Below are 22495 nucleotides of genomic sequence, written 5' to 3' on the forward strand. Positions count from 1 at the left end.
GAAGCCCCCTGTTGCACCCCTAGAATAGAAATTTCAAAAAAGTGACTCCATCTAAGAAAGTACACCCCTCAAGGTATTCAAAACTGGGTTTACAAACTTTGTTAACCCTTTAGGTGTTCCACAAGAGTTAATGGCAGATGGAGAAACAATTTAGAAATTTCTATTTTTTGGAAAATTTTCCAATATAATCAATTTTTTCCAGGAGTAAAACAAGGGTTAACTGCCAAACAAAACTCCAAATGGGTTGCCCTGATTCTGTAGTTTGCAGAAACACCCCATATGTGGTCGTAAACTACTGTTTGGCCAAACGGGAGGACATAGAAGGAGGGGAACACCATATGGGTTTTGGAAGGCAGATTTTGCAGGACTGGTTTTGTTTATACCATGTCCCATTTGAAGCCCCCTGTTGCACCCCTAGAATAGAAATTTCAAAAAAGTGACTCCATCTAAGAAAGTACACCCCTCAAGGTATTCAAAACTGGGTTTACAAACTTTGTTAACCCTTTAGTTGTTACACAAGAGTTAATGGCAGATGGAGAAACAATTTAGAAATTTCTATTTTTTGGAAAATTTTCCAATATAATCAATTTTTTCCAGGAGTAAAACAAGGGTTAACTGCCAAACAAAACTCAAAATGGGTTGCCCTGATTCTGTAGTTTGCAGAAACACCCCATATGTGGTCGTAAACTACTGTTTGGCCAAACGGCAGGACATAGAAGAAGGGGAACGCCATACGGTTTTTGGAAGGCAGATTTTGCTGGACTGGTTTATTTACACCATGTACCCTTTCAAGCCCCCTGATGCACCCCTAGAGTAGAAACTCCATAAAAGTGACCCCATCTAGGAAACTACAGGATAAGGTGGTTGTTGTTTTGGGACTATTTTAGGGGTAAATATGATTTTTGGTTGCTCTATATTACTCTTTTTTGAGGCAATGTAACAAAAAAATTAAATTCTAAAAAATTTTCTACATTCGCTATTTAGTTTTGTGGAACACCTAAAGGGTTAACATAGTTTGTAAAGTAACTTTTGAATACCTTGAGGGGTGTAGTTTCTTAGATGGGGTCACTTTTTTGGAGTTTCTAGTCTAGGCTACATCAGGGGGGGCTTCTAATGGGACATGGTGTCAAAAAAAAAACTGTCCATCAAAATCTGCCTTCCAGAAACCGTATGGAGTTCCCTTCGTTCTATGCCCTGCCGTGCGGCTATATAGCCATTTACGACCACATATGGGGTGTTTCTGCAAACTACAGAATCAGGGCCATAAATATTGAGTTTTGTTTGGCTGTTAACCCTTGCTTTATTACCGGCAAAAGGGATTCAAATTGAAATTTTGCCCAAAAATGGGTGTTTTGGCACCGTTTTTGTTTTATATTTTTAACACCGTTCATTCGAGGCGTTTGGTCAAATGTTATTTTTATAGCGACGACTTTTACGCACGCGACGATGCCCAATATGTATGGCTCTCAGACTTTGGAGACACTAAGCAGGCATCCTAAAAACTGCAGCCCTCCAGATGTTGTAAAACTACAATTCCCACCATGCCCTGCTGATGGCTGTAGGTTGTCTGGGCATGCTGGGAGTTATAGTTTTACAACATCTGGAGGGCCGCAGTTTGAGGATGCCTGCTCTAAAACTAATATTTTTTTGGGGAAAAAAATTGTTTCTGTGTCTCCAAAGTCTAAGAGCCATAGTGTTTTATGTTCTCTAGTGGACTGTTGGGGATTATAAAAATTTAGTACTCCATGGAAGTGTGATACTCCCTGAAGCAATCGATAACGCAGAGGCCCGGATGATCAGGGCACGTGTCACATTGAGTGGTGGTGTCCTTCCGTATCCCCCTCTTGTGACACACTCTGCATCTTTTTTGGGTTCGTCCCTTCTTTCCAGTATGGGGGACCACACCTGGAAAGTGTTGGCCAGGGACGATCCGGGCGCCGCCAGTTCCCGAGGTACTCCGGCCTGCTCTTTCCCGGTCCGAAAAGATCAGGTCTTTGAGGACTGCCTCATAGAATTGGAGGAATGTCCCTGTGCTGCCAGCGCTTCGGGATAGTACAAAAGAGTTGTACATGGCAACCTGCACCATGTAGACCGTAACTTTTTTGTACCATGCCCGGGTTTTGCGCATGGCATTATATGGCGTGAGGACTTGATCAGAGAGATCAACTCCTCCCATATACCGATTGTAGTCGACGATACAATCGGGCTTGAGGACCGTTGCCGCGGTACCTCGCACAGGGACTGGGGTGGTGCTGTTACCGTGGATTGTGGACAGCATAAGGACATCCCTCTTGTCCTTATACCTGACCAGCAACAGGTTTCCACTGGTAAGGGCACGGGTCTCACCCCTGGGGATGGGTACCTGGAGGGGGTGGGCAGGGAGGCCGCGCTGATTTTTCCGCACGGTCCCACAAGCGAACGTGGATCTGGCGGCAAGGGACCTGAACAAGGGAATGCTGGTATAAAAGTTATCCACGTACAAGTGGTAACCCTTATCCAGCAGTGGGTGCATAAGGTCCCACACGAGTTTCCCGCTAACACCCAGAGTGGGGGGACATTCTGGGGGTTGAATACGGGAATCTCGCCCCTCGTACACACGAAATTTGTAAGTGTACCCTGAGGTACTCTCACAAATTTTGTATAGCTTCACGCCATACCTCGCCCGCTTTGTGGGAATGTATTGGCGGAAACTGAGTCTCCCCTTGAACGCAACGAGAGACTCATCAACCGCGACCTCCCTTCCAGGTACGTAGGCCTGCTGAAATGTGGCCCCAAAGTGATCGATGACCGGCCGTATCTTATACAGCCGGTCATAGGCAGGATCACCTCGGGGTGGACATGCTGCATTATCGGAATAATGCAGACATTTCCGGATGGCCTCAAACCGGGGACGTGTCATGACCATACTGTACAGTGGGGTCTGGTATAGGACGTCCCCACTCCAGTATTGCCTGACACTGGGTTTTTGGACTAGACCCATATGCAGCACGAGGCCCCAAAATGTCCTCATTTCGGCTGCACTGACCGGCGTCCAGCCACCGGGTCTAGCCAAAAATGAGCCTGGGTTTTGAGCGACGAACTGTTGGGCGTACAGATTCGTCTGCTCCACCATCAAATTCACCAGTGGGTTACTGAAAAAAAAACTAAAAAAGTCTATTTCAGTAAACCCCACTGTGGGAATCTGGATTCCAGGATTGCCAGCGAAATCCGGAATCTCAGGCTCAAAGTCCACTGGGGGACACCAGCTAAGTTCATCGGCAGGGGGCTCCGGTGAACTTATTTGGTGGGCCGGGAAACCAGTACGAACCCCAGGGCGGCTCGTACTAGGGTGGGCCACAGGATCCCTAGCATGTGTGGCCCCTGGCTCCGCCTGGCGGCGTCTCCGCCGCCTTGGTGGCTCATCGTCATCCGATGATGATGAGGAGGATGCGGATGACAGAAGGAATGTGGGGTCATCCTCATCCTCACTGGGGCTCTCGGAGTCGGAGGCAATCTGGGCGTATGCCTCCTCGGCCGAGAACACCCGGCGGGCCATGGGTGTGTGTGCGTGTAGGTGTGCGTGTGTGGAAACCTTTATTATATGTGCGTGTGTGTGGGGGCAACGGGTGTTCGCGTACTAAAAAAAGGAAAATAAAGGGGCAAGTGTTAGGAAAAAAAAAAAAAAAGTTCAAAGTTGCTGATCAGCGGTACAACGCTGATCAGCGGTGGGGCAGGCGATGCGCTAACAGTGGACGGACGCTAAAGTGCCGACCAGTCAGCGAACGCAGAAAAATAAAAAAAAAGTGGTGGTAAGGGGGCTAGTGGTGAGGGGGGGGGGAGGCTGGGGGAGGGCTGGTGGGGGGATGGGTGGGGCTGGTGGTGGTGGGGGGCTGGTAGGGGGGGGCAAGTGGCAGGGGGGGCTCTGGGGTCTGATAGATGGATCAAAAAAGTTTTGTGTAAAAGTTCTTTTTTTTTTTTTTTTTTTCCTAACTAACTTTTCCCTTCCTAATGGTGCCTCTCCCTCACTGACCCTAACCTACCTGAGTGGCGATGGGTGCAGGAGGGTGATGGATGCCGATTAGGGGGACACAGGAGCTGGTGCTGGACGATGCTGCACGGTCAGGGTGCTGGACAGGAAGAGGAGGGGAGAGAGGAGCGCAGGAAGTTTGAATCTCGCGCCTCTCTCCCCTGCACCAATCAGCACCCTGGACAGCAGTGTTCAGCACCAGGGCCAGCACCGCCTCCTCAAATCCTCGGACTGCGATTGGTGGTGTAAAATTACGCCACCGATCGCAGTCTTTTTCCGGTTCATCGGGTCACAGCACACCCGAATGGACCGGAAACGCAGAAAACCGCAGGTCTGAATGGACCTGCGGTTTTCTGCGATCGTCTATACGGGGGGGTCAAATGACCCCCCCCTGCGTTGTTACGGGATGCCGGCTGAATGATTTCAGCCGGCATCCCGTTCCGATTAACCCCCGCGGCGCCGGAATCGCGAATTGAAGCCATGACGTACCGGTACGTCATGGGTCCTTAAGGATTCGGGAAACATGCCGTACCGATACGTCATGGGTCCCTAAGGGGTTAACATAGTTACCTAAATTGTCAGGAAACGTGATGTCCTATGACAAAATGGAGGTAATTTTCGGATTCAGCGCACACAAAAAAAAAAAAAACATTAAGATTACGTGGAATAACCAAAACAGCTCTTGAAAAAATTTTTTTTGCAGACCTGTAATTTCAAGGTTAATATTTCATGGTCACAGAAATTATGTTCCCCAACCTGTACCTCTGTCAGCTCTATTGCTCAATACTAAGTCCAGTATGGAAGTCCCTCTAGTCGGATCCTGTACACAGTTGGGAAAGGTAATTATCTTTAATTATTGCCAAGAACCTGTTTCCCTTATGAGATTCGCAGGTTTTAGTTTCCCAGTCAATAACTAAGTACCGTATTTTTCGCCGTATAAGACGCACCGGCCCATAAGACGCACCTAGGCTTTTGAGGAGGAAAATAAGAAAAAAAAATTGGAACCAAAAGGTGTGCTTTTGGTGGGTTTTGAACTAATTGTGGTCTGTGGATGGCACTGTTATGGGGGATCTGTGGGTGACGCACTGTGTTATGGGGGATCTGTGGGTGACTCACTGTGTTATGGGGGATCTGTGGGTGACTCACTGTGTTATGGGGGATCTGTGGGTGACGCACTGTGTTATGGGGGATCTGTGGGTGACACTTATTGGAGTCTCTGGATGGCACTGTTATGAGGATCTGTGTATGACAGTTATGGGGGGGGGGGGGATTCTGTGGATGACACATATATAGCATCTTATGCTATGTGTCATCCACAGATCCCCTCCATAAGTGTCCCTGAATGACCCTCAATACAGGGCTGGGGGCCGGCATCTGGTTTTATAATGACAGCGGGGCCCGTGCAGTGACTGTATTCTACTACACGGGCCCCGCTCACTGTATAATCATATCTGTAATAGTTAATTGTTATGTACATAATCGCATAATGAGCGCTGTGTATTACCTACAACTACAAGCGCTGCAGCTCGGAGGGAGGAGGCAGGCCGGGAGGACAGGCGCTGGCAGTGTGAGTCATACATCATGCGCCCACGCCGCCTGCTTAATTCATAAAGTGGGCGGCGCAGGCGCTTGACTTATGACTCACACTGCCAGGGCCCGTCCTCCCAGCCTGCCGCCTCCCTCCTCTTTGCTACCTACTGAGCAGCGAGCACTTGTAGTTGTAAGTAATACACAGCGCTCATTATGCGATTATATGCATAACAATTTACTATTAGAGATACGATTATACAGTGAGCGGGGTCGGTGGAGTAGAATACAGTCACTACACGGGCCCCTCTGTCATTATAAAAGCAGATGCCGGCCCCCAGCCCCTACTCCCTCACAGCTGATACACCCGCCGCGCGGCATCGCGGCGGGTGCATCATTGAAAACTCGCAAAATCAGCAGCATTCGCCGTATAAGACGCACTGCTATTTTCCCCCCACTTTTGGGGGGGGGGGGGAGAGTGCGTCTTATACGGCGAAAAATACGGTAGTTGAAGTCTCCTATAATAACTACAGTACAGACCAAAAGTTTGGACACACCTTCTCATTCAAAGAGTTTTCTTTATTTTTATGACTATGAAAATTGTAGATTTACACTGAAGGCATCAAAACTATGAATTAACACATGTGGAATTATTATATACATAACAAAACGGTGTGAAACAACTGAAAATCTGTCATATTCTAGGTTCTTCAAAGTAGCCACCTTTTGCTTTGATTACTGCTTTGCACACTCTTGGCATTCTCTTGATGAGCTTCAAGAGGTAGTCATCTCAAATGGTTTTCACTTCACAGGTGTGCCCTGTCAGGTTTAATAAGTGGGATTTCTTGCCTTATAAATGGGGTTGGGACCATCAGTTGAGTTGTGGAGAAGTCAGGTGGATACACAGCTGATAGTCCTACTGAATAGACTGTTAGCTGCTTTTTTCTTGCCATAATACAAATTCTAAGTAAAGAAAAACGAGTGGCCATTATTACTTTAAGAAATGAAGGTCAGTCAGTCCGAAAAATTGGGAAAACTTTGAAAGTGTCCCCAAGTGCAGTCACAAAAACCATCAAGCACTACAAAGAAACTGGCTCACATGCGGACCGCCCCAGGAAAGGAAGACCAAGAGTCACCTCAGCTGCGGAGGATAAGTTTATCCGAGTCACCAGCCTCAGAAATCGCAGGTTAACAGCAGCTCAGATTAGAGACCAAGTCAATGCCACACAGAGTTCTAGCAGCAGGCACATCTCTAGAACAACTGTTAAAGGGAACCTATCACCGGGATTTTGAGGACATGGGTTGCTAGATGGCCACTAGCACATCCGCAATACCCGGTCCCCATAGCTCTGTGTGCTTTTATTGTGTAAAAAATAAATAAAAAAATGATACCTATGCAAATTAACCTGAGATGAGTCAAAGCTTGAAAATATGACTCTTCTCTCGTCACACAAGTAAGATATGACTCTTTTTTTTTTTTTTATGTTAATTTGCATATGTATCAAATAGTTTTTTTTACACAATAAAAGCACACAGAGCTATGGGGACTGGGTATTGCGGATGTGGCCATCTAGCAACCCATGTCCTCAGCTCTATACCCAAAATCCAGGTGACAGGTTCCCTTTAAGAGGAGACTGTGTAAATCAGGCCTTCATGGTAGAATATTTGCTAGGAAACCACTGCTAAGGACAGGCAACAAGCAGAGACTTGTTTAGGCTAAAGAACACAAGGAATGGACATTAGACCAGTGGAAATCTGTGCTTTGGTCTGATGAGTCCAAATTTGAGATCTTTGGTTCCGACCACCATGTCTTTGTGCGATGCAGAAAAGGTGAACGTATAGACTCTACATGCCTGGTTCCCACTGTGAAGCATGGAAAAGGAGGTGTGATGGTGTCGGGGTGCTTTGCTGGTGACGCTGTTGGGGATTTATTCAAAATTTAAGGCATACTGAACCAGCATGGCTACCACAGCATCTTGCAGCGGCATGCTATTCCATCCGGTTTGTGTTTAGTTGGACCATCATTTATTTTTCAACAGGACAATGACCCCTAACACACCTCTAGGCTGTGTAAGGGCTATTTGACCATGAAGGAGAGTGATGGGGTGCTGCGCCAGATGACCTGGCCTCCACAGTTACCGGACCTGAACCCAATAGAGATGGTTTGGGGTGAGCTGGACTGCAGAGTGAAGGCAAAAGGGCCAACAAGTACTAAGCATCTCTGGGAACTCCTTCAAGACTGTTGGAAGAACATTTTAGGTGACTACCTCTTGAAGCTCATCAAGAGAATGCCAAGAGTGTGCAAAGCAGTAATCAAAGCAAAAGGTGGCTACTTTGAAGAACCTAGAATATGGCATATGTTCATTTTTTTTCACACTTTTTTTGTTATGTATATAATTCCACATGTGTTAATTTATAGTTTTGATGCCTTCAGTGTGAATCTACAATTTTCATAGTCATGAAAATAAAGAAAACTCTTTGAATGAGAAGGTGTGTGCAAACTTTTGGTCTGTACTGTACCTTATTATGATTTGCCGTCTCATCTATTTCCTTTAGTAGTAGATTTTCTGTGGACTCTTTTATATTACCTGGCTTATAACAAACTCCTATTAGTAATTTTATTATTGGTTTTCCCACCATGCATTTGTACCCACATGTTCATTTCCCTCACTTTTTTATATCTTCCCGAGGTTTGTGTTTTAGACAGGACTTTACATAAAGGCAAATATCCCCCTCTCTGGATTTCACGATTCTTTCTAAACAGACTGTAACCCTGTAAGTTAACTGTCCAGTCATAGCTGCTATCTAGCCATGTTTCCCACAATGTCATAGTTCTCCTCAGACATTACTAATTCCAGTTCACCAATTTTAACCTACAGTTAAGAGGTTTTTGCATATTTTTCATCCTGTGGCATTTCTTCTGAACTATTCTAGTTCCTCCCTCCATTCCGCCCCCTGTTCCATTACCTCACCCCAGATCACTGTCTATATCCCTTCTATATTACAGTCACCCCCTAGTACCCAGTTTAACATTTTTAGCATTATGGCAGGATGCATTCTAAAAGAGATCTCTGCCATTAGGGAATTCTACTGTCATGAAAGGATATAGTTGGTCTGTGTCGGGTACACAGGGATGGGTCTGCCCAGGGGCAAGACTACCTTTAGGCTCTTACTCTGCACACACCACACAAGCTGCAAAGTGAGCGTAGATCACACCCAAACATGCACAGACCCAACACCCCAAACACCAGCTGCCACCACTTTGACGTAAGTCAAGAATGCTGAAGAAGACGCACACAAATGTTCAGCTCGCAAGCAATCCCACAATCACGTGTTCAGGCTATGGATTCTATAGAGCAACAAGGCAGACTATAAAGTGAATATTTTATACACAAAAAAATAGTGCAGTGCTAACGAAAAACTGATGTAAAATGAGACAAAAATAATGTACTCAAACAGTAAGGGTAAAATAAATGGGAGAAGATACAGTAATTCAAAACTTATTGCCCCCAAGGCAAGGTGGAGAAATGGATACCAGTCAGCTTGGCAGTGAGTCCCACACTGTGTAACAAATATAATATGCCCATACAATATTTTTATAGAACCAGGATTAGTTTCCGATTTCCGGTCGACCCAGTCATTGACTATCCAAATCCCAGTTCTTCCATTGGGGGGAGGGGATTAATGAAGGAAGTGGAGAGCACTGAATAATAAAACCTCTTTGTTTGAAACTTTTCAAGTCTCCCGGTAAAATTAATTCCCTTCCTCCAGTATCCGGTTTAGCAGGGGGTACTGGATGCTTTTTTGAAGTTTGTACATGGCAGCCAGAGGTGTCGGGACAGGAAGATGAGGATAACTGTCCATTTTCTGTAGCTGGCAGTTGCCTAGCCTGCTTAACTCCATCCTGCTTGGATAGAATGGAGGCTTCAAAGCAGTCAGCCATTTGGTGAATTAACCTTCTCTTCAGCAGAAATCACACATTGGGAATCCTTATACAACAGATGCACAGCACATATAATTCCATAGTAGTTGTTACATGTATGTACCCTTACATCATATTTATGACTGTCTGCAACAATATTACTGGTAAAAAAGTAAATTCAGCTCACCTTTCCCTTTTACCCCCTGCTGCACGGAGGGGTGCAGGTCCACATTGGTTTTCGGCATAAATAAGGAGGAGTCCAGCACGTAATAATTGTTTCAAGTCGCTTTGGTCTTTATTTGTAAATCCTTAAAAAATACATCCAGTGAACATCATCTTCCCTCACCCTCTCAAGAGGGTGAGGGAAGATGATGTTCACTGGATGTATTTTTTTAAGGATTACAAATAAAGACCAAAGCGACTTGAAACAATTATTACGTGCTGGACTCCTTATTTATGTCTGCAACCATGTTTTGGTAGGTTGTACATGTCAAATGCTAGGATCTAGGATTTCTCATAAGAACATTGCTCAGAGCATCACACTGCCTCTGCCAACTTGCCTTCTTTCCATAGTATATCTTGGTGCTATCTTTTCTGTGGTTCAGTTCTGTTTGTGTGCCCGTTCTAGGTACTAATAGTGGACACAAGGAGACTGGTATACAGCAAGTTGCGATGCACTGTGTATTGTGACACCATCCTATTACAGCTAGCATTAAAAAGGTTGTCTGAGAAAAGGTGCTTTCCCTTTAAGACAACTTCTCTCCTATCCCCATTGTGGGGGATAAGGCAGGTGTCTGTGCTCTCCAGTTTGAATGGAGTGGCGGTCACACTTGTACACTGATGCTCCTTTCAGCTCTGTGGGGCTGCCAGGGATAGTTTGTTTGGGGGTCTGCATGTTCCTTGGAGTCCTGCAGGTAACTGTGTGAATATGTGCTTATTTTTTAACAGTTTTCTTGTATATAGTGTATTTATTGTAAATAACAGTACATACTTTTATATAGATTATTATGCTTTTTCTTTTATCAGGCAACCCTTGGCAAATAGATATTATATTCAGAATACAGGATTGCGAGCTACAACCGCATGGGCAATGGCCTCACTTGCTGAGATTAGTGTAAGTAACATGTATATTTAATTTTACAAAATTTGAAAGGGGTCTTTGAGGCTTGACTGACATTGCTTCTTGAAAAAAGTAATGGATGCACTAATATTTTGCAGTCAGAAGGTATAAGGCCCTGAATTGTCATGCCTTCATTCCAGCATTCTGGCTTCAAAAAGAAGCAAAATAGGCCCTTTGCGAGTTTTTGGGCTCATTTGTGCAAATATTTTGCAACCTTTTGCATTTCAACACCTCTCTAGTTTTGAAATGTGGGTGGAAAAATGGGTGTGGTTAGCTATGTTAATTAGTTTCACTCCAGATTCCTCATTGAGACTTTAAAGGGAACCTGTCACCTCTACTATGCTACCCTCACTGAGCATTTCTAAATGTTTGTGTTACCCTAAACATATAAATTACACCTAATTTCATTTGCAGACAAATTCAATAAGTATTATGCATTTTTGTACTTCCCGCCTTTCATGCAAATTAACATAAGTCACATCTTACTTGTGTGACCAGAGAAGTGTCATATTTCGAAGCTCTGACTCATCTTAGGTTAATTTGCATATGTATCAAATCGTTTTTTTACACAATAAAAGCACACAGAGCTATGGGGACTGGGTATTGCGGATGTGCTAGCGGCCATCTAGCAACCCATGTCCTCAGCTCTGTACCCAAAATCCAGTGACAGGTTCCCTTTAAAAAAAAAGAAGCAATCTCGCTCCTGTAGGAGGGTGGAGTAGGTAAACTGAAGTAGCTTTTCTAGACAAGTGTTAGGTTTAAGGATGAGACTATTTTATTTATTTTTTATTTTTTTTAGATATAAATTTTATTGAGAATCAAAAAAGAATTAATTTCCATACATAATCAAATCAAGATTGTTAATACTTTTTTGATCCCAACCTTAATATCATTGGTGGCAGTGGCAGCTTCTGATCGGAGCCCCAGCAGGGTAATCCTGGGGCTCCAATTGGTTACCATGGCAGCCAGGACGCTACTGAAGCCCTAGCTGCCACGGTAAGCTCCCTGCTGCTGTGTGCACTATGCATTGAGCAGCAGGGAGAGTGTAAAGTCCTATTCACCCTAATAGAGCTCTATCAGGGTGAATAGGACAAGGGATTAAATGATCCCAGTTTCTAGCCCCTAGGGGGGGGAATTAGATATTGTATTTTTCGCCCTAAAGACATGCGTCTTATGGGGCGAATGCTGCATTTTGCCGAATTTTCAATGATGTGCCGCAATGCCGCCCTGCGGGTGTATCAGCTGAGAGGGAGGAGGGTCTGGGGGCCGGCATCTGCTTCTATAATGACAGCGGAGCTCGTGCAGTGACTGTATTCTACTACACGGGCCCCGCTCACTGTATATAATCGTATCTGTAATTGTAGGCATTGTTAATGTGTAAAAATTCTGGGTAATCAGCGCCTATATTACTTACAAGCGCTCTGTTTCAGAGAGGAGGGAGGAGGCAGGACAGGTGCTGGCAGCGTGAGTCACTGCTTCATGTGCCCACGCTGCCTGCTTCATTCATTAAGTGGTTGGCGCAGAATAAACTTATATTTTACTATATCTCATCCTGGAAAAATCAAGATCGAGATTCCTTTGGGAGTCGGTAAAGAAATAGTATCCACATAGGCATCTATCATTTCATCAGGGATATTACTGTCTGATTTGTATAACCCTGCAAAGTGCCTGACAAAGATTCTTTTTATATGCTCCTGATCCCCTATTATTTCCTCATCTGGTTGAATAATTACTATCTCTTTTTTTTCCTGATTCAAAATCCTGTCTTGCTTTTTCTATTATTCCCCTGTTTTCTTCTGATCTATTTTTGGAGAATTCCATCATGGCACCTGCCGCTGCTTCTTTTAAGTCCCTCTCTTTTATACCATACTCCTTTCTTAAATAGGAAATATTGCTGACAAAACCCCCCTCAAATGCCTTAAATGCATCTCATGCCAATTGAATTTTTACAGAGTTATAATTAATGTCCCAAAAACTGACAATCTGCTGTTCAATCATGTTATGGTTATAAATTAAGGAAATCCAGTAGGGATTTAATCTGCCCTAGGCTTGTTATCCTCCATAGATACCTCAAGAGAGAGCGGTACATGATCCAATAAAGCCCTGGCCTCATATTTCATCCGCTTTATGCATTTTGTATAGTTTTTATTTATCAAAGCTAGATCTATCCGGGACATAGATTTATACTGATTTAGTAAGGCTACTTTCACACTAGCGTTCGATCGGATCCGTTCTGAACGGATCCGATCATAATAATGCAGACGGAGGCTCCGTTCAGAACGGATCCGTCTGCATTATATTAGCAAAAAAATGCTAAGTGTGAAATTAGCCTGAGCGGATCCGTCTAGACTTTTACATTGAAAGTCAATGGGGGACGGATCCGCTTGAAGATTGAGCCATATTGTGGCATCTTCAAACGGATCCGTCCCCATTGACTTACATTGTAAGTCTGGACGGATCCGCACGCCTCCGCACGGCCAGGCGGAGCGGAGGCTGAACGCCGCCAGACTGATGCAGTCTGAGCGGATCCGCATCCATTCAGACTGCATCAAGGCTGGACGGAAGCGTTCGGGTCCACTCGTGAGCCCCTTCAAACTGAGCTCACGAGCGGACAGCCGAACGCTAGTGTGAAACTAGCCTAACACAGGAGTACGCTCTTTTCCCCCTCCCTACAAGGCCCCATACATCAACAAAGCCTGATTCCTGACAGAATAGTGCCAGGGGGGACCCTTGTGTTGAAATCTTGTTATCAACCCCCATTAAAATCAAATCAACCCCAGGGTTTATAATGCAGTTAAAATCCCCGTTAAATAATGAAGGTCATTCGGGCCAACGATCCATGAAATTTAACAAAAGGTTAAGTATTTCAAGAGCGGGGGGTGGGGGTTATATAAATAAAAGCCAGAATACACAATCTTCCATCAAGCTTTCCATAAAGAAAAACATATCTACCCAGCATATCAATAGAGGATGCCCGGCAGACTAAATCAATTCGATTGTGAACTAAAACGGTTACCCCTCTAGAATAGGTAGAATGATAAGTCTGCACAGCCCATCCTCTATCAAGCCACCAGGCCGTATCCCGAGTGAGATGGGTCTCCAGAAGACACACGATCGCAGGCAAATGTCTATGTACCAAATAAAAAAACGCTAGTCTTTTAAGCCAATCCCCCCAGGCCCCAAACATTCCATGTTAATATTTTGGTAGACATCCATTCAGCTTATAGAATCCCAGAAAAACCTTGCCGCCACCCTCCTTTTCCTCCTCCTAGGAGACGCACCGCAATCCCTCCCATAAACCCCCCCCCCCCCCCCCCAACCTCTTGATCCACCACATTACTGCATCACATCTCTTAACTAAGACCAATGCCCCGTCCCACCTCTATCAAAAACAAAAATAAATTAACTCTTCAAAACAAAAATAACTTCTCAGATGTAATTCCACCGCTCGATTGGGAGTATAAAACAAAAAAATGGGTCACATTGTTAAATATTATCTGCAGATTGACCGGATAAGTAAGCAAATATTTAATGTCCTTTTTTTGGAGACAATTTTTAACCTCATTATAGGAACGTCTCTTTTCTTGAACGTCCTTAGAAAAATCAGGGGAAAACAACAGTTTATTACCATTACATAAAATTGGGGGGGGACTCTCTTGCCTTTCTCAAAATTATGTCTCTATCTCGTGACACCAAGATCTTAACAAGAAATATCCATGGGAGCCTTCCGGGGATTAATGTGCATTCTCTACAAAAAACAGTGGTGAAAAAATGCTCTTTTCCAAACTTCTCCAAAATTAAGGACTGAATCTTATCGGCAGATTTGTCTCCCTCCATGCCTTCTGGTAGGCCCACAATTCTCACGTTGCATCGCCTCGACCTATCTTCCAAATCCGTCACTTTATTTTTTTTTATTATTAAGTATTACCCTCCAGACTCAACTTTGAGATTTCAGTTTTGAGCATTTTAAAATTCCTTCTCCAGGGCCCCCACCAAATTTTCTGTGTTGGTGTCCCGTATCTTTGCGAGGTCGTCCCTTATCAGGACCACGTCGGACTGGATGTCCCCTAGTTGTAATGAAATATCTTTTATTAGATCCCCATATTTTTTTTTCACCGCAGAGAGAATATCATTTAATGGAGAACATTCCTCCTTGGCTAAGTCCTCTGGTTCTTCTCTCTCCGCCTGCTCCTCCTGGGTAACATCTTCCAAGACTTCTATCGCTCTAAATCCGCAATTTTTTTTTAGCGTTCAGATCCGACATGACTTTTTGACCTGATCTTGTATTTACATTTGGGGGTTCCAAAAAATTGTTAATTTTTTCGGGATCAACCACTTTCTGACCCGTTTTAAGGGATGAATTCTTCGGTCTCAGTCTCTTTACACCAGGACGCAAGCAGTCTCTTTTACACCAGGGCAAAGCAGTTGCAAGTCAATTTATATCCAGAGTTAGACTCAGATATAGATCACAATGAACGAACTTCAAGAATTCCAAACCAGACAAGGGAGGATCGACAGAAAAGAGTACGCAGGGAGGAGGATGGATTAAACATAGAGATGAGGGGAGCAGGAGGGAACATTAATCCAAACCTCAATCCAAAAGGAGACAAAGTGGAGAGGACAGGGGTAATCCAGATGGAGGCAGAGAACGGGATTATACTGCAGCGGTAATCGATAAAGCGGAGAGCGATGAGACCAGGAGGGGAGCCACTGGAATGTCAGCGGTGTCGGGCAACACTGTGCAGCAAGCGCAGATCCGAGCCGCACGTAGTAGAGGGACGAGACAGCTCAGACGACCCCAGCGCACTCGCAGGCTCCTGGCCAAGGAGAAGGTAGTGTTCCGGCATCAGGCTAGAGTGAAGCAAGGCGTGCAGACATGGGTGGTTGGAGCGAGAGGGGGAGGAGCGCAACGTAGCCATTCTACATCATCCAGTCCTGACCCTCCTACTACGTCAAACATACAACAGTTGATAAATGTGGCTTAAAGTACACAAACGCAGACTCAAGCAAAACTGACTTGAGATATTTCCCTCATGATAAATTCCCCTAATAGTGTTTTACTGTATATACACATGCCTCATCCTTTTGTAAACTATGTAGAAATTGTCTGGATCCATCAATGTGCATGTCTCCATAGATTAGCAAGTTCCAAACAGTTATCAGATTGTTATATTGCTTCACACACTGAAATTTAGTCCACTTTTTTTATTTGAAAACACACTTATTACAATCAGTCATCAACATACATACTACACATAAGCACTGCAATGCAGCGCAGGCCGTCAGGCAGTATCCAATAAATAACACAATCGCCATGCATAGCATGACAGTCTAATATACAGTCCAGGCTTGCCTACGCTATACATCATACTGCACGATACACTAAAATTCCTATTCAATCACAATACACAAAAAGTCCTACAACAAGACAGTGATGAGGGGTGGTGGATAGGAAGGGGAAATCACTTGCTCAAAGCTTTATTGAAAGACCGACACAAAAGGGGGAGAGAGAAAAGATAGGTTTGGGCAAAATACTGGTATGTAATATATACCACGGTATAAAGAAAGGGCTATATGGCAGCATTGCTATTTCGTAATTACCAACTGTCAGATGCAGTGTAGGACATAAGTGTGTAACCTGATGTGAGGAAGACCTGTCACCATACTGCTCTCGGCAGTGCTGTACACCAAATCCCTGTGCTACATGGTCCCTGCTACTGTCATTCTGGTAAGCGCACCCATCTACCTACTGGCATGGGGCTGCTAACGGGTCCTTATCGCTGTGCTGCCTGAAATCTTATTCTGTCGTAGGAATGCACCGACCGTCTCTACAACATCTACCAGAACATCATGCTCTTCTTTCAGCACTACATGGGGTACAGGTCAGGGCACCTGCAGGAGGTCACAGGATGTGTGGGCCGGGGGTGGTGGGGGAGACTGTATGGGGCAATAAGAAGTCATTATAGTGTATGGGGCCACTAGAAGACATCATATTATATGGGACCACAAGAATACATTGTGGCCCCCATACAGTATAATGACTCCATGTGGCCCATACAGCATTGTCTCCTTGTATCCTACATCCAGTATAATGTCTCTTTGTGGTCCCCATATAGTATAATGTTTCCTTGTGGCCCCCATAAAGTATGTCTCCTTGGATGGTTATTGCGATATATCGTTATCGCAATACATTTCTTGATTTTTGTTATCATGGGTATATTTTTGAGATCCACTAACCCTAGGGGAAGAGAGGTTTAGTCTTCTTCGTCAATGTCCAAGATGTTGTAGTCCCACAGCAGATTGTGGATAAGCCTGCAGCAGTCCAGGATGGACTTGCTGTCCCTCCTGAGAATGAGCCGCTTCTTTGCAAGCCATATAGCGTCCTTAAAACAGTTCATAAGGTGCCAGGCCTCCTGGATGCCTCGACAGTATAAATCCCTGGAAATAGTCCACACAGCACCGAGGTGTATTGTAGGCTGTTCCTGGGCACAGAGTCTTTAAGTTCATGTTGCAGGGCATCCAACAGGCCCTTTGCAAAGGGGCACTCCCAAAACAGGTGCAAAGATGTTTTCTCCGCCTGGGGCATTAGCAAGTTTTGCACAGGTTCCGGGTGTGCATGAATGACCGGATATGAAAGCCTCCCTGGATGGCCATCCATGACAAGTCCTTGTGCCCGGTTAACCTGTCTGAAGACACATTAGTTCATACAGTCTCTGCAGTGTCATCAGCTCTGGAATTGACCCCACAAAGTAATTTGCTCTGATTAACTTTTGGATCATCTTCGGTTTCCACAAGTCAGGCTTGAGGCCCCCCAGTTGATGTTCCCTCCCAAACCGGAACAACATTTCCATAGTACCAAGGATCGTGCCAGTTGTAAGGGAAAGAGCTGTCCCACTTGTCCAAGCCTAGACCTGTCCAGAGGGGTAGGCTTGCTAAACAGAGCCATTCGTTGGATGACAACCTTTAGCCGGTTGGCCAATACCTTGGCAAGGATCTTGTAGTCCACGTTCAGGAGAGCGGTGGGATGCCAGTTTTTCCGGTCATATCTCTCCCGCTTCCTCTTATATAAGATCATAATCATTTCTGTCCTAAATGATGTGGGCATTCTACCCTCCACCACCTTCTCCTCATAGAGTTCCTCAGCAAAACTGGACAGATCCAGTCCTGCAGTGCTATGTAGAGCTTTACTGGAAGATCGTTGCTACCCAAGGTCCTCCCAGACTTAAAGGGTCTTGCAGCAGAGAGCAGCTCCCCCACTGTTAGAGGGTCATCCATGCCCCCGCACCTGCAGGATCAACAGGGTATACATGTGATACCTGGCAGGAATTTATTTGCGGTTGTCTAGACAGTGTTCTTCAGGGAGTAGAGGTCACTTTAGTAGTCTGTGATGTCTCTTATCACTTCATCCTTCCCTGATAGCATGTTGCCGTCCTTGTCTTGGAAGTTCATTCACTGGTCTGTGGCCAGAGTGGAGTCTCCTGAAAAAGAACAAGTTTAGAGAGTAACTAAACCTTTACATAAACTTTTCAAATGATGTCTCTAATGCCTTAATAAAACTATCTCTATTATACTTTATTTATACATTTTCTATTTTTACTACACTTTTTTTCCTACCTAAAGCAAACCATTTCCTGTGCGCTTAAAACTCTGTTCTCTGTACACCGCTGACAGCTCAGTGGTGTACGGAGTACATTTTATCAATGGGGCTGCAGCAGTGCTGTAAATATGGGCAGGTGCGCATATTGCTATTCCTGCTCGTGCCCTGTACGATTACTAACTTTTGGCATAGCACATGGGTACCCTGGACCCATGTTCTATGCCAGGATTAGCTGAGTGGAGCAGGCTCCTCCTTCTGTCTGCTCTGCTAAGAGAGCAGACATGCAGTTCTTTTAGCTTAGCAGAGCAGCCGCTCCTGCTTGTACTCACAGTGCTGCTGCGGCCCCATTGATTTAATGTACTCCATACACCGCTGAGCTGTCAGCGGTGTACAGAGAACAGAGTTTTAAGAGCACCAGGGAATGGTGCGCTTTAGGTAGAAAAAAGTGTAGTGAAAATTAATTAATAAAGTATGATAGCGATGGTTTTATTAGGGCATTTGGGACATCATATGAAAGTTTATGTGAAGGTTTTGTTACTCTTTTTAAATTTCTCACCCTTATCCAGGTTTTTCACTTTGAAACAAAAGATTATTTGCTTGGGTTCCTCCTCAAAGTGCCATTTCAGGCTCTTCTTGGTTTCCTCCAGCTCCTCTCTAACGTCCCAACTGCATAGATGAAGGTTTTGCAGGGACCGCAACTGATGTTGCAGCTCTCTGAAATCCCTTTTCTTTTCACATGCCTGTTGTTGCTTGGCCTGGAAGAAACAACAAAACTTGACTTTAACATACTCCCACCAGTTACTGTTTCATTCAAGCAACCATTTGTTATTCCACCAGACCATGTAGATCTCTAAAATCAGTTGCTCCTGTAACCTCCACATAGCTGAAACCTTAGTCCCCCCTCCCCCTTTAAGGACCAGATGGATTGAAGCTAGGAGCTGAGAAGTTTGATGGCCATTGATACCCAGGAGTGGCTTTAAGGGGTTCTCTGGTTTCATAATGAGATGGATTGAAGCTAGGAGCTGAGAAGTTTGATGGCCATTGATACCCAGGAGTGGCTTTAAGGGGTTCTCTGGTTTCATAATGAGATGGATTGAAGCTAGGAGCTGAGAAGTTTGATGGCCATTGATACCCAGGAGTGGCTTTAAGGGGTTCTCTGGTTTCATAATGATTTTTATCAGCAAGCAGTACCCCAAATACTACATATTTTTGCACCAAAATACTTTTTTTCATGTCAGCACTTTCCTTCCCCTTTTCTTTTCTTCTTGCTCGGCATTCTAACCAAACCCATAATGCTTTGCTCATTAATGTTTCACAGAGTTTTTTCCACATAGCTAACACACAAAAAAAGTTGTAGGGGGACATGATTACTGCTGAGTGAACAGTGTGGCAGGTGGAACAAGCTGAGAAATATTAGAGAAAAGCCTTCAGAGTTTGATTAGAAAACTGAGCAGAAAGTTTCTGAAAACATCCTGGGAGGAGACAGCGCAGCTAAGAAAAAGGGAAGTAAAGTGCTGATATGAAAAACCAGTATATGAGGGGGGAAAAATGCAGTGTTTGGGGTACTCTGGGCAGGAAAATAAAATATTTTTGAAACCGGAGAACACCTTTTTAAATTACTAGTTATGGATTACCACCGATTTAAAAGCAAATTTGCTCTTGACATTCCGTCTTTTTTGAACCCACATCTCTTTTGTCCAACCTTAAAAGGAACCTGTCATGTGGATGTTTTATTATAATCTAACTAATTATATACAATCATTTAACTATTAAAAAGTACCTTAGATGTATTCACTTACTGGTGTGACAAATGGTTACCTCATAATATTCACACAAAGATGCCACATGTCGCATGCTAATGAGCTTATTTGAGTCCAGCATGATGTCGGTGAGTCCAGCGTTTTTTAAATTCGCTGATATAGCCACTCCCCTGCCCACCTGTTGCTGATTCATATGGAAAATAACTGTCAATCAGCAGCAGGTAGGCGGGGAGAGTCAGGAGCTCATGAATATTCAGAACTCGTCATTATCAGCAGGAGCTTTTCAATACAAGATGTTGGCAGATTGACTCGGTCAATTAAAGAAAGTGACCCAGCATTTTGCTAAGAGAATCAGTCACTTATTTATGTTGCCCTTAGTTAGGACACCATAAAACTGGTGACAGGTTCCTTTTAAGTCAGGGCTGGCCAACCTGAGGCTCTCCAGCTGTTGCAAAACTACAACTCCCAGCATGCCTAGACTGCTTACAGCTACCAGTCTACAGCAGGGCATGGTGGGAATTGTAGTTTTACAACAGCTGGAGAGCCACAGGTTGGCCAGCCCTGCTTTAAGTAGTCATTGTCGTTTCAAGAAACTTAGCATAAATCAGTAGTGCAGGTGAATATAACAAACTTTGTAATATACCTCATCAGAGAAGAATGCTACCCCCCCCCCCCCCCCCATCCTCACAAACTAACTTTTTTTTTTAAGTGTGCTGCCACACATCCAGGTTTTTTATTAATGCAATTTTTGAAACCAAAGACTTTAGTGTTTTAAAAAAAAAAGTCTATGGAGCTGAGAGTAAATCTGCTTCAAAGAGAAAAGGGCATATTTCTCTGATAAGATATATTACAATGTTTCTTATATTCATCTGTACTATTAATTTATGCAATGTTTGTTGAAATGACACTATTTTGCATTATGGAATTTTTATTATTCCAATCAGTTATGTTATATGGTATTCCTTGTGCAATATGTTTGTTTGTCACAAGGGTGTCTCATTATGGTGCTCTGTTAGGTGCCCTTCTTGTGATCGTAGGTTCCTGATCCCTGGTAATCTGTCTCCCCTGTAGAGGTAGCCAAAATCTAGACTTGAAGACCTAGACAGTATGCTTGGGCAAGAGTCAAGGTGGATGCCAGAATTTATAGATTGGTCTCTTTTTGACTAAAGGATCCGCCTTGTTCTTGATGCTTGTGGGGTCTTTTTGGTCAGTGTATTGTATAGTTTTCATAGCCCATTTTTTTTTTTTTTTTTTTTTAGCACTGGAGTCACCAAAATATGATCCCAGACTTTTAATAAATAAATAAAAATGTTACAAGGTGTGTGTTCATCTGATAATCCAGGCTTTAGTCTAGTTTCACACTTTAATTCATCGTTCCATCACGCTGTTTGGGCAGAGAGCAGCCTACCAGAGCTCTCCGGATCTGGCATTGCCTGATGTTACCAGAATGCCCGCCGGCCCTATTGACTATAATAGAGTCTGGCAAAGAACTGGCCACTACCAGGCAATTAAGGCTACTTTCACACTAGCGTTCGTCGGTCCGCTCATGAGCTCCGTTTGAAGGGGCTCACGAGCGGACCCGAACGCCTCCGTCCAGCCCTGATGCAGTCTGAATGGATGCGGATCCGCTCAGACTGCATCAGTCTGGCGGCATTCAGCCTCCGCTCCGCTCGCCTCCGCACGGACAGCTGAACGCTGCTTGCAGCGTTCGGGTGTCCGCCTGGCCGTGCGGAGGCGTGCGGATCCGTCCAGACTTACAATGTAAGTCAATGGGGACGGATCCGTTTGAAGATGCCACAATATGGCTCAATCTTCAAGCGGATCCGTCCCCCATTGACTTTACATTGAAAGTCTGGACGGATCCGTCCGAGGCTATTTTCACACTTAGCTTTTATATGCCAAAATAATGCAGACGGATCCGTTCTGAACGGAGCCTCCGTCTGTATTATTATGATCGGATCCGTTCAGAACGGATCCGATCGAACGCTAGTGTGTAAGTAGCCTAAGCCAGGTTTCGGCTGGACAAAAACCCACTGTGTGCATATTTGCCGGGTAGTGGCCAGACCAGATTATAGTCAATGGTGCCTGTGGGCATTTCGGTAACATCCGGCATTGCTGGATCCAGAGAGCTCCCGCATTCTGTTCCCTGCCGGAACATCTTCAGAACTACAAACGGAAGTATGAAAGAAGCCTTAGCTAGAAAAGTTTAACTATAATTTTTAAATAAATATTAAACATTTAATTTATTTAAAATTAGTTAATATAATCAAGTTTTTTTAACTTTTTAGCTAAATCTATAATTTTTCTATTTAACCAAGCCTATACATAGTTTTTTTTATTTGGTTTGTGTGTTAATTTTTTTGTGGGCTTTTTGTATTATTTCTTTTCAGACAGCAAAATATGTACTTGATCCCATGTGTGGTGTTGGAACTATATTGTTAGAAGCTGCCATGGAATGGCCGGTATGTATGTAGGCTGACAATATTGTCATAAAAATTAATTCAACAAGAAGTTGTGGCACAATGGGCATTTATCACTTCTCCACAGGATAGGTGGTAAATAT

General features: G+C 44.2%; 1 protein-coding gene across 2 annotated transcripts in view; it reads left to right on the top strand.

The window, feature by feature from the left end:
* THUMPD2 (THUMP domain containing 2) overlaps window positions 1-22495 on the top strand; it is a 110062-nt gene that overhangs the window by 72067 nt on the left and 15500 nt on the right. Inside the window, exons 6-7 of one of the 2 annotated variants that reach the window (XM_044290879.1) lie at window positions 10482-10569; window positions 22323-22394. In XM_044290879.1, coding sequence (XP_044146814.1) covers window positions 10482-10569; window positions 22323-22394 — 160 coding nt within the window. The remainder of the gene's footprint in view (window positions 1-10481; window positions 10570-22322; window positions 22395-22495) is intronic. The other variant, XM_044290880.1, reaches the window with a different exon arrangement.

Source organism: Bufo gargarizans, chromosome 4, assembly GCF_014858855.1.
Source record: "Bufo gargarizans isolate SCDJY-AF-19 chromosome 4, ASM1485885v1, whole genome shotgun sequence".
Taxonomy (NCBI): Eukaryota; Metazoa; Chordata; class Amphibia; order Anura; family Bufonidae; genus Bufo; species Bufo gargarizans.